The 16,422-nt window shown below is 41.0% G+C and overlaps 1 protein-coding gene and 1 long non-coding RNA gene across 7 annotated transcripts in view; both read left to right on the forward strand.

The window, feature by feature from the left end:
• Positions 1–5,710, forward strand: part of map3k7 (mitogen-activated protein kinase kinase kinase 7) — a 49,756-nt gene extending 44,046 nt beyond the window's left edge. For all 6 annotated transcript variants that reach the window (XM_037980814.1, XM_037980816.1, XM_037980817.1 and 3 more), the window contains 3 exons: positions 2,584–2,645; positions 2,785–2,900; positions 4,440–5,710. In XM_037980814.1, coding sequence (XP_037836742.1) covers positions 2,584–2,645; positions 2,785–2,900; positions 4,440–4,620 — 359 coding nt within the window. In that variant the 3' untranslated portion in view covers positions 4,621–5,710. The remainder of the gene's footprint in view (positions 1–2,583; positions 2,646–2,784; positions 2,901–4,439) is intronic.
• Positions 5,711–12,866: 7,156 nt separating this feature from the next.
• LOC119617899 lies at positions 12,867–13,829 on the forward strand. Its single transcript, XR_005234352.1, has 2 exons — positions 12,867–13,391; positions 13,500–13,829. It is a non-coding gene; the product is annotated as an uncharacterized LOC119617899 (long non-coding RNA).
• The last annotated feature ends 2,593 nt before the right edge of the window (positions 13,830–16,422 follow it).

Genomic DNA, 16,422 nt, shown 5'->3' on the forward strand with positions numbered 1-16,422 from the left:
CAATAGGCCTTCGCAGCGCTGTCGCTGCTCGGGCCTAATAAACGCAAAAATGTACCAAAATTTTGCTTCTTTTTTTTTTTAAGCAAACAAATATTTTATCACATGTGCCAGTTTACAGAAAGTATGTCTGATATTCCAACAGTGTCAGGCGGCCATTTGACCAAGCTTGCTGCAACTTATCCAAATAGGACACAAAAAAACGGGCCTGGAAATATTTTCCAAATAATTAAGAATATTTTTTTAGTTCAATATGCGGTCATTTGATTGCTTATAAGTTTATGTGGCCCACTAGATACTAATTGTTGCATGCAGACAAGTCCATGAAACCCAAGTTACTTCCAATAGTGTCATCTTGCATAATAATGACACTATAACTGCAGATCACTAATATTATGTTTCAAATACAGGATACAAATTTCATGTTAAAAAGTTACCCAGCAAAAGTTACTAAAGCATCCAAGGGTTTTCCTTTTACTATACACTCACTGGCCACTTTATTAGGTACACCTGTGTTCACCTGTGTTCACCAGGTGTACCAAGTTGGACTCCCTTTTGCCTTCAAAACTGCCTTTATTAATCATGTCATAGATTCAACAAGTTGTTGGAAACATTCCTCTAAGATTATGATCCATGTAAACATAATAGCATCACAATTGCTGCAGATTTGTCAGCTGAACATTTATGACGCGTCTCCCGTTCCACCACATCCCAAAGGTGCTGGGCTGTACTGAGATCTGCTGACTGTGGAGGTCATTGGAGTCCAGCGAATAAGACTCAAGAGTCCGCAGAACTTTTCGACTGGCCTTAGGCATATTTAGCACACACATAGGCAAAAGTTGCAAAAACACGACAAGAACACAGTCCACTGTCCCGTCAATTGTTGGTGACGTAACAAAGGCAGAACTTGATAGCAGCAATTTTTTCTTTTCTTTTTAGAAGAAAAGAAGGTGATTGCGAAAAACCTTTAATGGCCAACAATGCCTTTGCAATTAAAGAGGATCCAGAGGCAGCACAACTACTTACAGAATATAAGGCTTCTGGAAAGCTGCTTCATTTCTAATTAAAATATTGGAACATGATTGTGTTGAATACAGAAGGTGTTTCGTATTTTAGAGATTCATAATTAATCTACACTGATACCTTTCTTTTGTTTACAAATATTTTGCTTTATTTGAAGTACACAACGTAAGAGTTTTGAAAGTCAAAAATGACAATACAGAACTATATGTTTTGTATTCTATGTCTGCTGGCTTGATTTTGATTCAAAGGTTCTGCAAGGGGTGTTTTATGTAGGGGGAACTGATTATTTCAGACAGTTGAAATATTTGGTTCACCCCTGGTAACTTTGGCAAATAAAGAGCAAATGTTTTCAAATTCTCAAGGATAGTTGTGTGTGATGGTAGGATTGAACAATCTAAATCTCAAGATGATTGGTTAATCCCTGTCCCATGGGGTAACAAAACCTTACAAGGTGTGAGCTTCAGGCTGAAATATTGTTCTCCTTTGATGTTTCTAAAAGCATTTTTTTCTCCTTTGAAAAGAGAAACTATGTTCCCATATATTACAGAATGATAGAGGGATATTTTAAAGTATTTAATAAACAGGCTAGAGCTGATTATTTTAGACAAAAAACAGACATCAAGTACCAAAAATAGCAACTAGAAATATCTTTCATCCAGTAATGTGTCATATTTTACATGAGAATGGGATTTACCAGAAAGCCTACACTTATCTTACAAGTTTAATTTTTCGTATCCTGCCATCAGCTAGCTTCCATCCTTTTATATTTGCAATAAAAAATGATAAATACACACGATGTGCTGCAAAACAGTGTTTGGTGGCTGGCTTACATTTGTCAGGCTAAATTGAACATGACAAAACTGTGTTTCCCCTGGTCGGGGGGGGGTGGTATGTAAAGTAAAAAGAGGAGACGGAAAAATGTAAAGACAATGCATGGAAATAAAAACACTTGTGGGTCAGAAATAAATACAGTAAAGAAAAGGAAAAACCACAAATATATTTTTATAAACAGTACAATTGAAAATATGTACTTAAAAATATAATTTGTTGGAACTAAACTGAAAAAATAAATAAGAATGTCCATTAAATTATAAAACATGGTGCATTTTAAGTGTATTAATTTATTTATGTGGCCTTTTATTTATTTATTGAGCCTTTTATCTATTTCTGCTTTCATGTTTATTTTTGTTAGTTTTGGCCCTCCATAGGCAGCTTGGGCTCCTTTGTGTTCTTGGACCTTCATGTGAACCAGGAGTGGGAGAGCTCCTCCTGCTGCTCCTCGCAGCAAAGAAAGTGCTGCCATCAGAGCGACTTTTAGCACGTTTAAAAAATGCAGATATTCTTGCTTCCTTCGCAGTGTTTTGCGATATATTGGCTGTTGGCGCCCTCTGTCTGCTGGCGGGAGCGTTTTTTTCACCTGTGTGAGGGCGTAAACATATGACTCTGCATGAGCCAGCGTCAGAGACACTGAATATGAACCATATTTTAGACCGTTTTTTTTTTTTTTCCAAGTTCGGCGCTTCATAATCTAGTCATTTATCTGTGTGTCTTCTGTTTTCACAGACACTAATGGTTCAGATAACTCCATTCCCATGGCTTATCTCACCTTGGATCACCAGCTACAGGTATGCTGTCTGCCGTTCAGCACCACTCTGAACAAACTGCTGTTTGACTGACTTGTCTTCAAGTAGAAGATGTTTAATCAGCTTCACTCTGCTGCAGTTTACGGTTGTTTAAATACTCAACAAACTTATGTTGTTCCAGCCTCTTGCTCCCTGTCCAAACTCCAAAGAGTCCATGGCTGTTTTTGAGCAGCACTGCAAGATGGCCCAAGAATACCTGAAAGTACAAACTGAGATTGCCCTGCTAATCCAGAGGAAGTAAGTGCTGCTTCAGTTGGGATTATTACAGATTTGATTTGTGAAATCTCTTGTATAGAGTTGACTACTTTAGAATTTCTAATTATCACCTGCTGTCAAAAGGCTGCCTGTTAGCAAAATATCTAATGAACCACTAAATAGAAAGTAAAACTTTTAAAAAGTAAACTTTAGATGTACATCTACCAATACATAACTTTTGGGGTCAAATTCTAGATGGCTCCCGTATCTAATTGACCTTAGAAGACACAACAATGACTGAATGACAGCCAATTTTACAGACATTGAGCTAAGGTTTGGTGTGGTAGTAGTATCACATTGTTTACACTATATTCCCAAGAGTATTCCTTTGTCTCCCTTCACACTCATTAATTTGAGTAACATCCAATTCTTAATCCATAGTGTTTAATATGATGGTGGCCCACCCTTTGCAGCTTAATCTTATCTAGGAAGGCTTTCCACAAGGTTTCGGAGTGTGTTTATGGGAGTTCTTGACCGTTCTTCTAGAAGCAAATTTGTGAGATCAGACACTGATGATGGACGAGAAGGCCTGGCTCACAGTCTCCGCTTTAATTCATCCTAAAGGTGTTCTGTCAGATTGAGGTCAGGACTCTGTGCTGGCCAGTCAAGTTCTTCCACACCAAACTCGCTCAGCCATGTCTTCATGGACCTTGCTTTGTGCACTGGTGGGCAGTCATGTTGGAACAGGAAGGGGCCATCCCAAACTGTTCCCACAAAGTTGGGAGCATGGCATTGTCCAAATAGTCTTGGTATACTGAGTCTTACCAATTGTCTGAACAAAAACATTTAAAAGATAACAAATTTAATTTCTACATTCATAATTTTGTGCACTTTTAGATTAAAAAAACTGCAAGGATAAGGAAAATGTGTCTTATTTTGTTTCTTAATAAGGACTAAAACCAAGATGAAGGCCAATTCTAAAACATTCATTAGTTTTGTACTGATTTAATTTTTCACAAATGCAATTTGTTATAGTAATTTTGTTGGCCTGAACACCTTGTTTAAAATCTGTCATTGATTTTAAATTGCAAATAATCAGCTAATTACAGTGAAAAGAAAAAAAATGGTTATGATACATTCAATTTTAATTTCTTTTTGATAAAACATGATACACTGCTCCCCCTAAATGAGAACTCTCTAGGCTCACTTTGTAAGTTAAAAGAATAAGATGGATATCACTGATTCTAGCCCTGTGTTTACTTAATGTCAGATTCATACCAAATTTTGTAGTACTGAACACCCCAAATGTCTGCAAAGCTCAGTGAACTGAAGCAACACTGGAAGTAAGAGTGAGCCAAAACTCCTCCATAACCATGTGAGAAACTGGAAAAAGTCCTACAGAAAACTACTACTGAGAGGTTTTTGTGCTAAAGGTGGTTTTACAAGCTGCTAAATAAGGGGCTGAATAAAGCTGTTTTATTTTTCTTGTTTCAGTATAGAAGTAATGACAGTGGCATCTGTTCTGGTTGGTCTGTAAATAAAGGACTGATAACAATTCCTATTTGTTTTCTGCGTGTGCAGGAAGGAGCTCATTGCTGAACTGGACCAGGATGAGAAGGACCAGCAGAACACTTCACGTCTTGTGCAGGAGCACAAAAAACTGCTGGAGGAGAACAAAAGCCTGTCCACATACTACCAGAAGTGCAAAAAACAGCTGGAACTGATTCGGGTGCAGCAACAGAAGAGACAGGGCACGTCCTGAGAAGATCTAACCCCATCCACCTCTTTCCTGCACTACAACATGCTATCCATCCGCTTTTAAACACACACACACACACACTGACCAAGACCTGCATTCTACTGTGTGCTGCATGTTGCACTGTAGAGCAGCAGGAAGACATCTGTTCTCCATACGTACATTTCCTGCAGAACAGTCCCATCGTTCCCATCCTGCTGAGCCCAAACCCAATACTGCGCTTCACAGACCAGGATCTTCACAGACCAGTGCTGTCTGCTGAAAACAATGGCGGCTGATGAGCACAGCAAGTGCATTTCTTTGTACTTGCAAGTTTCAGTGACTGTCACCCAGAAATGTGAAAACCGAGACAAAGGTTTTTAAGCGAAACGTGCGAACCATCTGCAGATTCCTCAGAACCAACAAGGATGTATGAAATGTACCCCGCTGTCTGAATCAGCGAATTTATCTCTGACCTTTCTCTTTTCTAACCAGGAGCCCTTCTATAGTCTTGAGGGCAGAAGACAAAGAGCTTTGGGATTGTTGTAATCATCTGTTCATTATTCATACACAAATAGCTGTGGATTCTTTTTTATTTGAAGTCAGTATTGTTTTTGCATGTCAATGTTTTTTTTTTTTTAATCGAGTAGTTATCTTGGTTTAGTGAGCTTGTCATTTTTGCTCTAGGACATATTTTATCTGGTCTTGAAATGAAAACACGGATAATGTTTGTTAGTTTTTAGGTCACATGATGCCTTAGAGGTTGCCTGCAGTTAAGTATGTGTTGTATGTGACAACCTATAGGGATAAAGAAAATATTTTTATGTAATGGACATGATGACATGTTTTCTGGGGAGCAGTTTGTTAGATGTGTTAGGAAGCTGATCATGGAAATGTTTCCCAACAGCTTTCCATCTTTTTTTTTTTTTGTGGTGGTGGGGTCATTTTCTTTAATTTGCACAGTCACCTTGTGTGGTAAGCTCAAGTACATATTTAATTTTTTTTAAGCTATTCTGGTTTTAAAAGTGTAAAACCTAGATTCATCACAAACACTTTGAATCAGAGGTACCGAACAACACTGAACAAGGCAGGAAAATAAACTGAATGGTGAAAAAATGTGTGTCACATGCATGTTCAGTTCATTTTGTTTTACCTAACACTCACTGGATTTCTGTGGAGCCTGGAAGAAGTTCTGCTAAAGCAATTAGCAAACTTTTTGAAAGTTCACAAGTTCAACATTTTGAAAAAGTCGGGACATTGAGAAACATGTAAATAAAAAGAGAGTCTCATAAACCCATATTTTTTTTTCACAATAGAACATGGAAAACATCAAATTTTTAAGAAATTGTACAATTTGAATAAAGAAGAAAAAATGTATTTTTGAATTAGATGGCAGCAACACACCTCAAAAAAGTTGTTCCATGGTCATGTTTCCAACTATGAAGTGTCTCCTCTTCTTTTAACAACAGTCTGTAAGTGTCTAGGAACTGAGGAGAGCAGCTGCTGAAAGTTTTGGAGAAGAATATTGTCACATTCTTGTCTGATATAGGATTCTCACTGTTCAACAGTCCTAAGCCGTCTGCTGGATTTTTTCTTGTTTCATTATAGACCAAAGTTTTTTTCATTTGGTGAGAATTGGACTACTGAAAGACCAGTTTAGCACCTGGACTCTTCTACCACAATGCCATGCTGTTGTAATGAATGCAGTAAACAGTTTGGCATTGTCCATTCAAGCATTTATCTGCTTTTTCCTATCCAGATTGCAGGAAGAGCTGGCTGGTTTAGCACTGTCTTGCTGATATATGCATCTGTGTGAAAAATGCAAGGCCTTCCCTGAAAAGGATGTTGTGTGAAGTGAAGTGAAATTTATTTATACAGCACTCTTCAGCAGCAAGGCGATCCAAAGCGCTTTACAACAGAAACAACAACAGAATCAAATAAACAACAACCAGGTACATACATAATCAAATACAGAGGTACAGAATCAAATACAGCAAATATCATAGTAACACTATTAAAATGCAGATCAATCGTGTATAATCTAAATGAAATCATGAAACTGAACATATCTAAACATGAGCTAAAACAGTCAAAATAGTCGCTAAAATAATCTAAATAAAATCATGATAAAGTTCAAGCTGAATTAACAATAATTAGGGGGGGGTTGCAAATAAGTCCATGAATCACGTCACAGAGGCCATTGTCTTTGATAATGATGGAATGTTTATCAGCTAGCCCAGAGCAGATCCACAGATGTCCTTAGGCAGGAGGAGGGGAGGGGGCAGAGCATCTTGTTTACATAAAATCTGGGGAGAAATTGAAGATAGCTAGCCAAGGCCAGCGTCAGGGAAGCCAGAATTTACAAAACAATAATTGTTTTGGGTCAGGCATACTTGTTTTCGTCTGCCTTGAAAGTCTTGCTGATACTTCTCAATGGCGAATCCAAACAGCCAAATTCCAGGTCCATTCCGCCTGATTTGAGCGAGCAACTTTCTCCAAGATGTAACCCATATAATTGTTCATGAGTCCCGGAACCACAATTTAGTCTGCGGTCCTGTAAAAGGATTGCATCCAACTTGCAATTCAGCTCCCGTAACCACACAGTTTGATTGTTGACCGCTGAACCCATCAAACGAATTTGACGATAAGTCAGCCTAATCCAAACAGCAGAAATCCTGTTATCAAAAACCCAAATATGTAAAGATCTTCTTCCAAAGACAAAAATTAATAGACAAACAATATTCCATTTCCTCCAGGAATCCATTGTGTATCCAGCAAAAAATGTCCCATCTGGGTAGGTGGGCTCTCGTTCACCCTGACTACCCGTTGAGAAAATTTGATCAATTGCGTTGGGAGACCAGCTGATCAGATCTATGGTTTAAAAATTTTGGAGAATATGCAAAAGAGAGGCTCCGAAAAGAAAACAGGGCAGAGAAGCAGGGGGAGTTCAGGAGACAGAGAGAAAAGAAACCCATTCGCCTTCCAGCTGGAGCAGAGCAGAAAAAAAAAGTATGAGGGGAGTATATGTTGTTCTAAAACCTGTACATACTTTTCTGCATTGATGGTACATTTCCAGATGTGTAAGCTGCCCATGCCAGAGGCACTACTGTACCATTGTACCATCAGAAAAGCTGGATTTTGAACTGTGTGCTAAAAACAAGTCAGATGGTCCCTTTTCTCTTTAGCAGTGAGGTTGTGGCATCAGTGGTTTCTAAAAAGAATTTCAATTATGGGTTCATCTGACTACAGAACAGTTTTCCACTTGGCCTCAGCCCATTTTATGAGTTTTTACCCAGAGAAAATGGCAGTGATTCTAGATGATGTTTACATGGCTTCTTCTTTGCATGGAGCTTTAATCACCAATTGTGGATGGCACAGCAAACTGTGTTTGCAGACAAAAAAATGTTGAAGTGTTCCATGCAGTGATGCCAATAACAAAATCAGGCCTACTTTTAAGATCATGGCCACTCACGATAGCTCTTTGACAATTACTTTGGAGCTAAAATCCATTTTTTCTGTCAAACTGAGTTATCTTTGTTAAGTTAACTATTTATTTTTTTCATGAAATAAGCTAAATAAATGGGAACACATTGTGTCTTTGTGGTAGGCTGATGGTACCAACTGGAAATGTAAGGATTAACTGGTTCGTACTGTTTGACATTTAAGCTTGATGCGACTGCATTGGCAGAGCAGCTGTGAATTGATGCAGCCCTGGGATTAAATTTAGATGCATCAGTCCATTTTGTCCTTGTACCACTTAAATCTTATTTGATTTATATTTTAAAGTGAGCAGAAGGTTTGTTTCAACACACGTGAAAAATGACAAAACGGAGCGAGAGAGAGAGAGAGCAATGATTACATACTTTAGTGATCCCAAAGTGAGCAACAAGTTGTTCACACACACACATATACACAAAAGGTGCAACAGTTTAAAATAATTTAAAAATATATACTGATCAAATACAATGTAAAATTATAGATCAAAATATAAAATTTCAATTTAAAAAAGAAAAGATTCTGTATGAATGATCTTGTGAGTCAGTCTGTGGAATCAGAATCAGAATCACTTTATTGCCATTGCCAGTAAACAAGTTACAGGCTAGGAAATCGTTTTGGTGTATTAGTGCAAATAAAACAAATACAAATGAATAAGTAAACATGAAAAAAAAGAAAGAAATTAATTAAAGTGTACATGTGCATTATGGCAGGTGGATAAAGTGGCTGTGTCGTACTAGAGTTAATTATCTGTTGTTCAGCAGTTTAGTGGCAGAGGGAAAGAAGCTGTTCATGTGGCGGGAAGTTCTGGTCTGGATGGACCGTAGTCTTTTGCCTGAGGGGAGAAGATTAAACAGGCTGTGTCCAGGGTGAGAGGAGTCAGCTGCAATTCGACCTGCTCGTCCTAAAGTCCTGGAGGAGTACAGGTCCTGTACGGGTCGGAGGTTGCAGCCGATCACCCTCTCGGCGGAGCGCACAACGCGTTGCAGTCTCTGTTTGTCCCTGCTCATGGCCCCAGCGTACCACACGGTGATGGAAGTGGTGAGGATGGACTCAATGACAGCTGTGTAAAACTTCACTATCAGCTCAGTTGGCATTTTGAGTTTCCTCAGCTGTCGTAAGAAGAACATCCTCTGCTGTGCTTTTTTGATGATGCAGCTGATTGTCGGCTCCCCCTTGAGGTCCTGAGTGATGGTGATACCCAGGAAGTGGAAGGAGTCCACAGTGGCGATGGTGAGGTCCTTGATAATAAGAGGGCGTGGTGGTCTATGGCTTTCCTGAAGTCCACAATTAACTCCCCCGTCTTCTGGGTGTTAAGCTCCAGGTTGTTTGAGTTGCACCAGGACACCAGCCGATCCACCTCCATCCGGTAAGCAGACTCATCCCCGTCCAAGATCAGACCGATGACGGTGGTGTCGTCCGCAAACTTAATCAGTTTAACAGACTCATGGCTGGAGGTGCAGCAGTTGGTGTAGAGGGAGAAGAGCAGAGGTGAAAGTACACAGCCCTGGGGGGAACCGGTGCTGATGGTCCGAGTCTCCGAGATGGTCGTCCCCAGACGCACGTACTGTCTCCTATCAGTTAGGAAGTTGGTGATCCACCTGCAGATGGAGTCGGGCACACTGAGCTGAGATAGCTTATCTTGGAGCAGGTGTGGCAATATTGAGCTGAAGTCCACAAACAGGATCCTGGCGTAGGCTTTTTGGGTGTCCAGATGTTGCAGGGTGAAATGGTGGGCCAGGTTAATACCATTGTCTACAGACCTGTTAGCTCTGTAGGCGAATTGCAGCGGGTCTAGGGAAGGGGCGGTGATGGTCTTGAGATGGGAGAGGACCAGTCGCTCAAATGTCTTCATGAGTACAGGCGTCAGAGCCACAGGCCTATAGTCAATAAGACCAGTAATCTGAGGCTTCTTGGGGATAGGAATGATGATGGAGGATTTGAAGCAGGCTGGCACATGACACAACTCCAGGGAGGTGTTGAAGATGTCCGTGAAGATGGTAGTGAGCTCATCTGCACAGTGTCTCAGGGTGGAGGGGGAGACACCATCTGGACCCGGAGCCTTACAGAGGTTCAGCTTGCTGAAGAGATTGTGCACATCCTGCTCCTGGATAGTAAGGGGGCCAGGGGAGGGTACCACAATGTGCTGTAATGGAGTGGAGTGATTGTTGGTGACTGGAAGGGTTTCAGGGCTGGCTGATGGGCCATCAAAGCGATAATAGAAGTCGTTGAGGCTGTTGGCCAGTTTCAGGTCGCAGGCGGCATGGGGGGCTGTAGGCTTGTAATTGGTCAGCTGCCTAAGCCCCCTTCATACTGATGAGCAGCTCTGAGATAGAAACCTGTTGCTGAACGTGCTCCTCTGTGAGGGTATAGCCATGTGCAGCGGGTGGCTGACATTATTCATAATGTCCAGTAGTTTGTCCAAAGTCGTCTTCTCTGCCACTGCCACCGCCGTTTCAAGCTCCACACCCACCACAGTCAGCCTTCCTTATCAGTCTGCCCAATTTGTGGTTGTCCCTCTTCCTGGTGCTGCAGCAACGACAACATAAACACAGCAATAAACCCTCTGAAAATGTGCTTCAATCAATGTGAATCAGCTAATATTCTATAACTTGTGGTTCATATATTGTTAAAAATACATTTTGCTTTGAATCTTAATGTGTTGAATCAACTTCATTGAATTGCATTGTATCCTGATTAAAGTCTGAATCGCATCATATTTGTTGTTACTTCACATGTATTTTTAATGAATTAGTTCATTGGTTGTGTATCAAGATACATATGGTATTGGCCACAAACCAGAGATGCACAATCCTAATACCATGTCTAAAGATCCCATTTAAAATTGTGTTTTGGCTAAGTTTTGTATTGACACACCGGCCCTTTTTTTGAATTTAGAAGTGTTTTTATGTCTGAATGTTTAATAGATCAGAGTGAAGTGATTTAAAGCTGAACTGAAATCAAATCTCAAAAAACTGACATTTCATGTATGTTATTTAGTCAAACACATTCACACAATATTGCAGGGACACATTATCTGACCTAAAAGTTAAATAAACTGTTTTTAGTGTTTAAGTCAACAATTTCCGAAGTGGGTGATTTGTGGAGTGGAGTTCCGTCCTGGGTTCATGACGTGCGCTGTGCCCTAGCCGGCCAAGAACGTCGTTACTGTCCAGTTGTTTACTAGTGGAAATGGAAGAAGAAGCATTTTTTGAACACAAAAAAATGCTGGAAAACTTTGCGGGAGTAATGGATATACAACCATACCAGTATATACCTAAACCAACGATTGGATGTCCATAATCAGATGAAGTCTTCAGATTTGAATTCTAATGATTACCAGGACTCCCAGTGAGGAGCCATTTGACCACTGGCTGGAATAAGCAGGGCTCATGATAGAGGAGAGTGACTGTAGCGACTAGTGATGGGTCTGACGACACTGAAACCTCGGCGCATGCGCCTAGGAAAACAAGGCGAAGCCCCGTGTCGGTGCGCGCATCTCTTTAATGAAAACCACGTGACCAATACAGTTCCTGTGTCGTTTGGTTGTGAACGCGCCAAATTGTATTTATAAACAGAAAATGTATCGACACGTTTGTGGGTTTTGTTGGATGGAGATAGTTTGTGTTGTTTGCTTTGCATTGGTTTTTGGCTTGTCATCGAAAACTATGGATCAACCAAGGAAGAGGAAGTTTTCTCCCGTGTGGGATCATTTTGATCTTATCACGGAGAATAAGGTAAATTATTATTCCGTTCTCGTTTCCACTATTGATCATTCTTCTGTCGGGTTATTCCAATTTCTTTCTGAAGAATACTTTAATCAATTAACATGGATTAACTTATGTTTCTATTGGAGGTGAAATGTAGGATTTTTGCTCCCAGGTGCTGTCTTACTGTAACCGGAACACTTCCACAATGCTGAGGCATTACCGTGGCCGGCCTGAGAAGGAAGAACGACTTAATACTTCCGTAATCAGCCCTGGTGTTTCCAGAAAGCAGGCGATTGATGAGGCTGTAATGAATATGATCATTACAGACTGTCAGCCGCTTAGCCTTGTGGAAGACAAGGGGTTCCGAGAGCTGGTCCAACTCCTTGAGCCCTTATATGTTCTGCCAAGCAGAAAGGTACGTGAAACAAACTGATGAATGGGTGTTATACATGTTAACAAAGTATATGCATGTTATGTGATTTCATTCATTAATCTACTCCACTTGTGTTATTAATTTTAGGCTATCAAGACCATGATTAGCCAGAGGTATGAGGAGAAAAAGGAGCAAGTTAAAAAAGAACTGAAGAGTGCAGTTGCAGTCAGCCTAACAGCTGACATGTGGACATCCACGAACATGGAGGCTTACCTGGCTGTGACCTGTCACTATGTCGACAGTGAGAACCATACACTGTGTACATCAATTTTGGGAGTGGAACACTTCCCTCAGCAGCACACTGCTGAAAATATGGCCCAAGTAAAGAAAAACTTAATGCAGGAGTGGGCCTTAGCAGAGAAAGTGACATGTCTTGTCACAGATGCGGCTGCAAACATGGTTGCATGTGTCAAAAATCTCCAAATCAGGCACACGATTTGCATAGCACATTCTTTAAATTTAACAGTTCGAAAATCATGTGACCAAATTGAGACACTCACTGATATCCGACATAAAACAAGGCATATTGTAACATACTTTAGAACTAGTACTACAGCTAAAGAGAAACTGGCACAAGTCCAGCTACAGATGGGAGGACCAGTGAAGAAATTAATGAATGAGGTGTCAACTAGATGGAACAGCACGTATTTAATGCTGGAACGCATGGCGGAACAGAAGGAGTCGGTGTTGGTATCCCTAGCCTCTTTAAAAAGTGATATACCTCAGCTCACTACAAATGATTATAAAATCATAGAGGAGACACTCCGTGTGCTTGCTCCATTTAATCAAGCGACAGTGGAGCTGTCTGAGGAAAAAAAGAGTGTCTGGATCAAAAGTAATCCCAATGCTCAAAATGTTGCACCACTCACTGCAACGCAATGCATTAAATGTAACCACGGAAACCGCAATTAATCTTGTGGAAAATCTGAAAAGAAGACTGCTAGAAACTCTGTGCAACCTGGAGTCATTAAGTGTAATGACAATACCAACACTGCTGGACCCTCGGTTCAAGACGATGGCATTCTTAAGTGCGTCAAAAGCCAATGATGCAGTGAAAAGACTAAAATCAGAGTGTGCAGCAGAAATGAGAAACGCTGTACCGACACAAATGGAAGATGCCCAAGCTGGACCTTCAACTCAACCATCTGCTTCCAGTCCAGGTATGTCATGATTCTTAATTGTGTTCATTTGTATTTTAATGTTCATGCAAATCACTCCATGTGAATACAATGAATTAGTAACACAGATGCATTTTATTTTTTCCTCAGATGACAACCTGTGGCACCAGCTGGACATGGAAGTCAAGGAGAGCAAGACCAGTTCAAATGTCCCCACCGATGCCATTATCAAGGTACAAAGATACATCTCCAAGGAGAACACACCAAGATCACAGGATCCACTACAATACTGGAAATCGCAAAGACTAAATTACCCTACCTTGTACAAACTTGCAATGACATTTTTATGTACGCGGGTATCATCAGTGCCCTGTGAAAGGGTGTTCTCAAAAGCAGGAGAAATGGTTTGTAAGCGGCGCAATCGCCTTGGCCCAAAGATGTTAACGCAGCTGATGTTTCTAAATAAAAATGTGTGAATGACCCTTGTTCAGTCTGTTTCCAGTCTTTATTGAAGTTGCCTGCAATTACTTTTTAAATCCAGCAGATGTCGCCATTGAGTGATACAGCAACACAGTTTCAACACAGTGTTGACACAGTTTGGGAAGTGTGCCATACACCCAATGAGGCCTCATCTGCCCATCCCTAGTAGCGACAAGGAGAAAAGGCGAAGGCTAATGCAGAGTTTAAAGGGGCCAGCGTTAGAGATAGCTAAATCTGTTCGTGAGACAGACCACGAGGCAAGTCCCAAGGAATATTTGGAGGTATAAAGTGCATTTGGCAGTACTAAGTCTGGAGATGACCTGTATTTTGCCTTCCGATTAATACAGCAGCAACAAAGTGAAAAACTGTCTGATTTCTTAAGGCGCTTAGAGAGGGCCCTCACCAGAGTTATTCAGAGAGGAGGATTAAAAACTGATAGTAAAGACAAAGCTCGCCTAGAGCAACTTCTGAGAGGGGCGATTGTTTCTGACATAATGCTAATTCAGCTACACCTGAGAGGGTGGAAGTCCTCACCCACAACTTCCCTCCACCTCTTAAGTGAGATCCGCACAGAGGAAGAGTATGAGGCCTCCAGAAGAAAGCTTAATGCGTCGGTCCAACGTGTACAAACAAAATCTTTGGAAACAAATCAAATAGAAATACAAAATCTCAAAGCTGAAGTTAAAGAGCTTAAGAGTAAGTTTGCCACCTGCATGCCTAAGTCTCCACATGACAACGAGAAAAGTGGGTCACCTGTGCAAGGTAATAAGAAAGCTCATTCAGACTATCAAAGAAATGTAAGCAAATTTAACTGCTTCATCAAGTACTAACACTGACACTGACTGCAATGTTAAGCAGGGTCTTCTGGCTTCCCCCACTCCGGTTGGAATTCCTGAAGCACTGACTGGGCCACCCAGTATTGTACCAATTAAGGTGAATGGACAACCCTGTGAGGGCTTATTTGACAGTGGCTCACAGGTCACCATAATATTTGAGGCCTGGTACAAAACCCGTCTGTCCTCTGTCCCTGTGCACCTAGTCACTGGTCTTCACCTTTGGGGTTTAAGTGAGTCCAACATCAGCTACCCCTACCTTGGCTATGCTGTGGTAGATTTTGAGTATTCTGCTAAAATGACTGATGCCAGACATATAGTACCAGTTCTTGCCCTTATCTGTCCGATCCCAAAAGAAGAGCAGATTCCTGTCATTGTTGGCACTAACACAAGCCATGTCTGTAATTTAGTACAGGAATGCAGAAAAGAGGTGCGGGACATAACTAAAACTCTGGGCATCCAAATTCATAGTGAAACGCCACCCCTTCTCACACATTCTATCTCCCTGGACTCTCAGGATGACCAGGTTGGCTGTGTGATTTAGCAGGGCTCAATTCCATTGTCCATACCCCCACGAAAAGACATGCAAATAACCTGCAAGGTTCTTTTCCAGCAAGCAGTTAGTAATGAGATCCTAATGGTTGACTCTTCTCCATTAGCTCCCTTGCCAGGTGATATTTGGCTGCAACCTATGATTGTGCCTGCACATGTAGTACAAGTTAACAGCTTTAGGATTTTGGTAGAGAACAAATCTGCCAAGGAAACCATCCTTCCTACTGGAACTGTCATGGATCACATTTATCGCACTGAAAGGGTCATTGCCATGCCAGGCCAAAAACAGGAAATGACAGCATTTGATAGCAACCAAATTAACTTTGGTGACTCTCCTGTGCCTGAGGAGTGAAAAGACTGGCTTAGACTGAAACTAGCAGAACACTCACACGTTTTCTCAGTTAATGAGAATGAGTTCATGTTGGCCTTGCAAAGGATGTTGAGCATACCATCCGTCTGGCTGACACAAGGCCGTTTCGTCAAAGATCCCGTCGGCTTGCACCTGCAGACATTGAGGATGTAAGAAAACATTTGCAAGAGTTACTCTGCGCTGGCATCATTCGAGAGTCTCGTAGCCCTTATGCCTCACCGATAGTAATAGTTAAAAAGAAAAATGGAACTGTATGGATGTGCATAGACTACAGGCTCCTTAACAGTTGGACAGTGCCAGACTAATATACAACTCCTTGCATTGATGAAGCCCTTGATTCTCTGTCTGGGAGTAAATGGTTTACAGTGCTAGACCTGCGTAGTGGATACTACCAGATTCCCATGGCAGAAGAAAATAAAGAGAAGACGGCGTTCATCTGTCTGCTGGGCTTCTTCAAATTTGAGAGAATGCCGCAGGGAATAACTGGAGCACCGGCGACTTTCCAGCGGCTAATGGAAAAAACTGTGGGAGATATGAACCTCATGCAAGTCTTAGTATACTTAGATGATGTGAATACCAGTATGAACCTGAACCAACAGCTGGATCTCCGTAATCAGATGAAAACTCTTCAGATTTGGATTCTGATGATCACAAGAGCTGCCATGGCTGACAAAACAACACAACACACATAACGACCAAGTTGGGAATGTGGAATGGTGGGAACCGATTACCCTCAGATCATTGTCATGACATGGTCTTTGTTCTCATGCTATTATAAATGCATGTAGCTGTAAAACAAACAACAAATTACCATCTATTTTAGCAGAATAAACAACCT

This window comes from Kryptolebias marmoratus, linkage group LG17 (genome assembly GCF_001649575.2).
Source record: "Kryptolebias marmoratus isolate JLee-2015 linkage group LG17, ASM164957v2, whole genome shotgun sequence".
Classification (NCBI taxonomy): domain Eukaryota; kingdom Metazoa; phylum Chordata; class Actinopteri; order Cyprinodontiformes; family Rivulidae; genus Kryptolebias; species Kryptolebias marmoratus.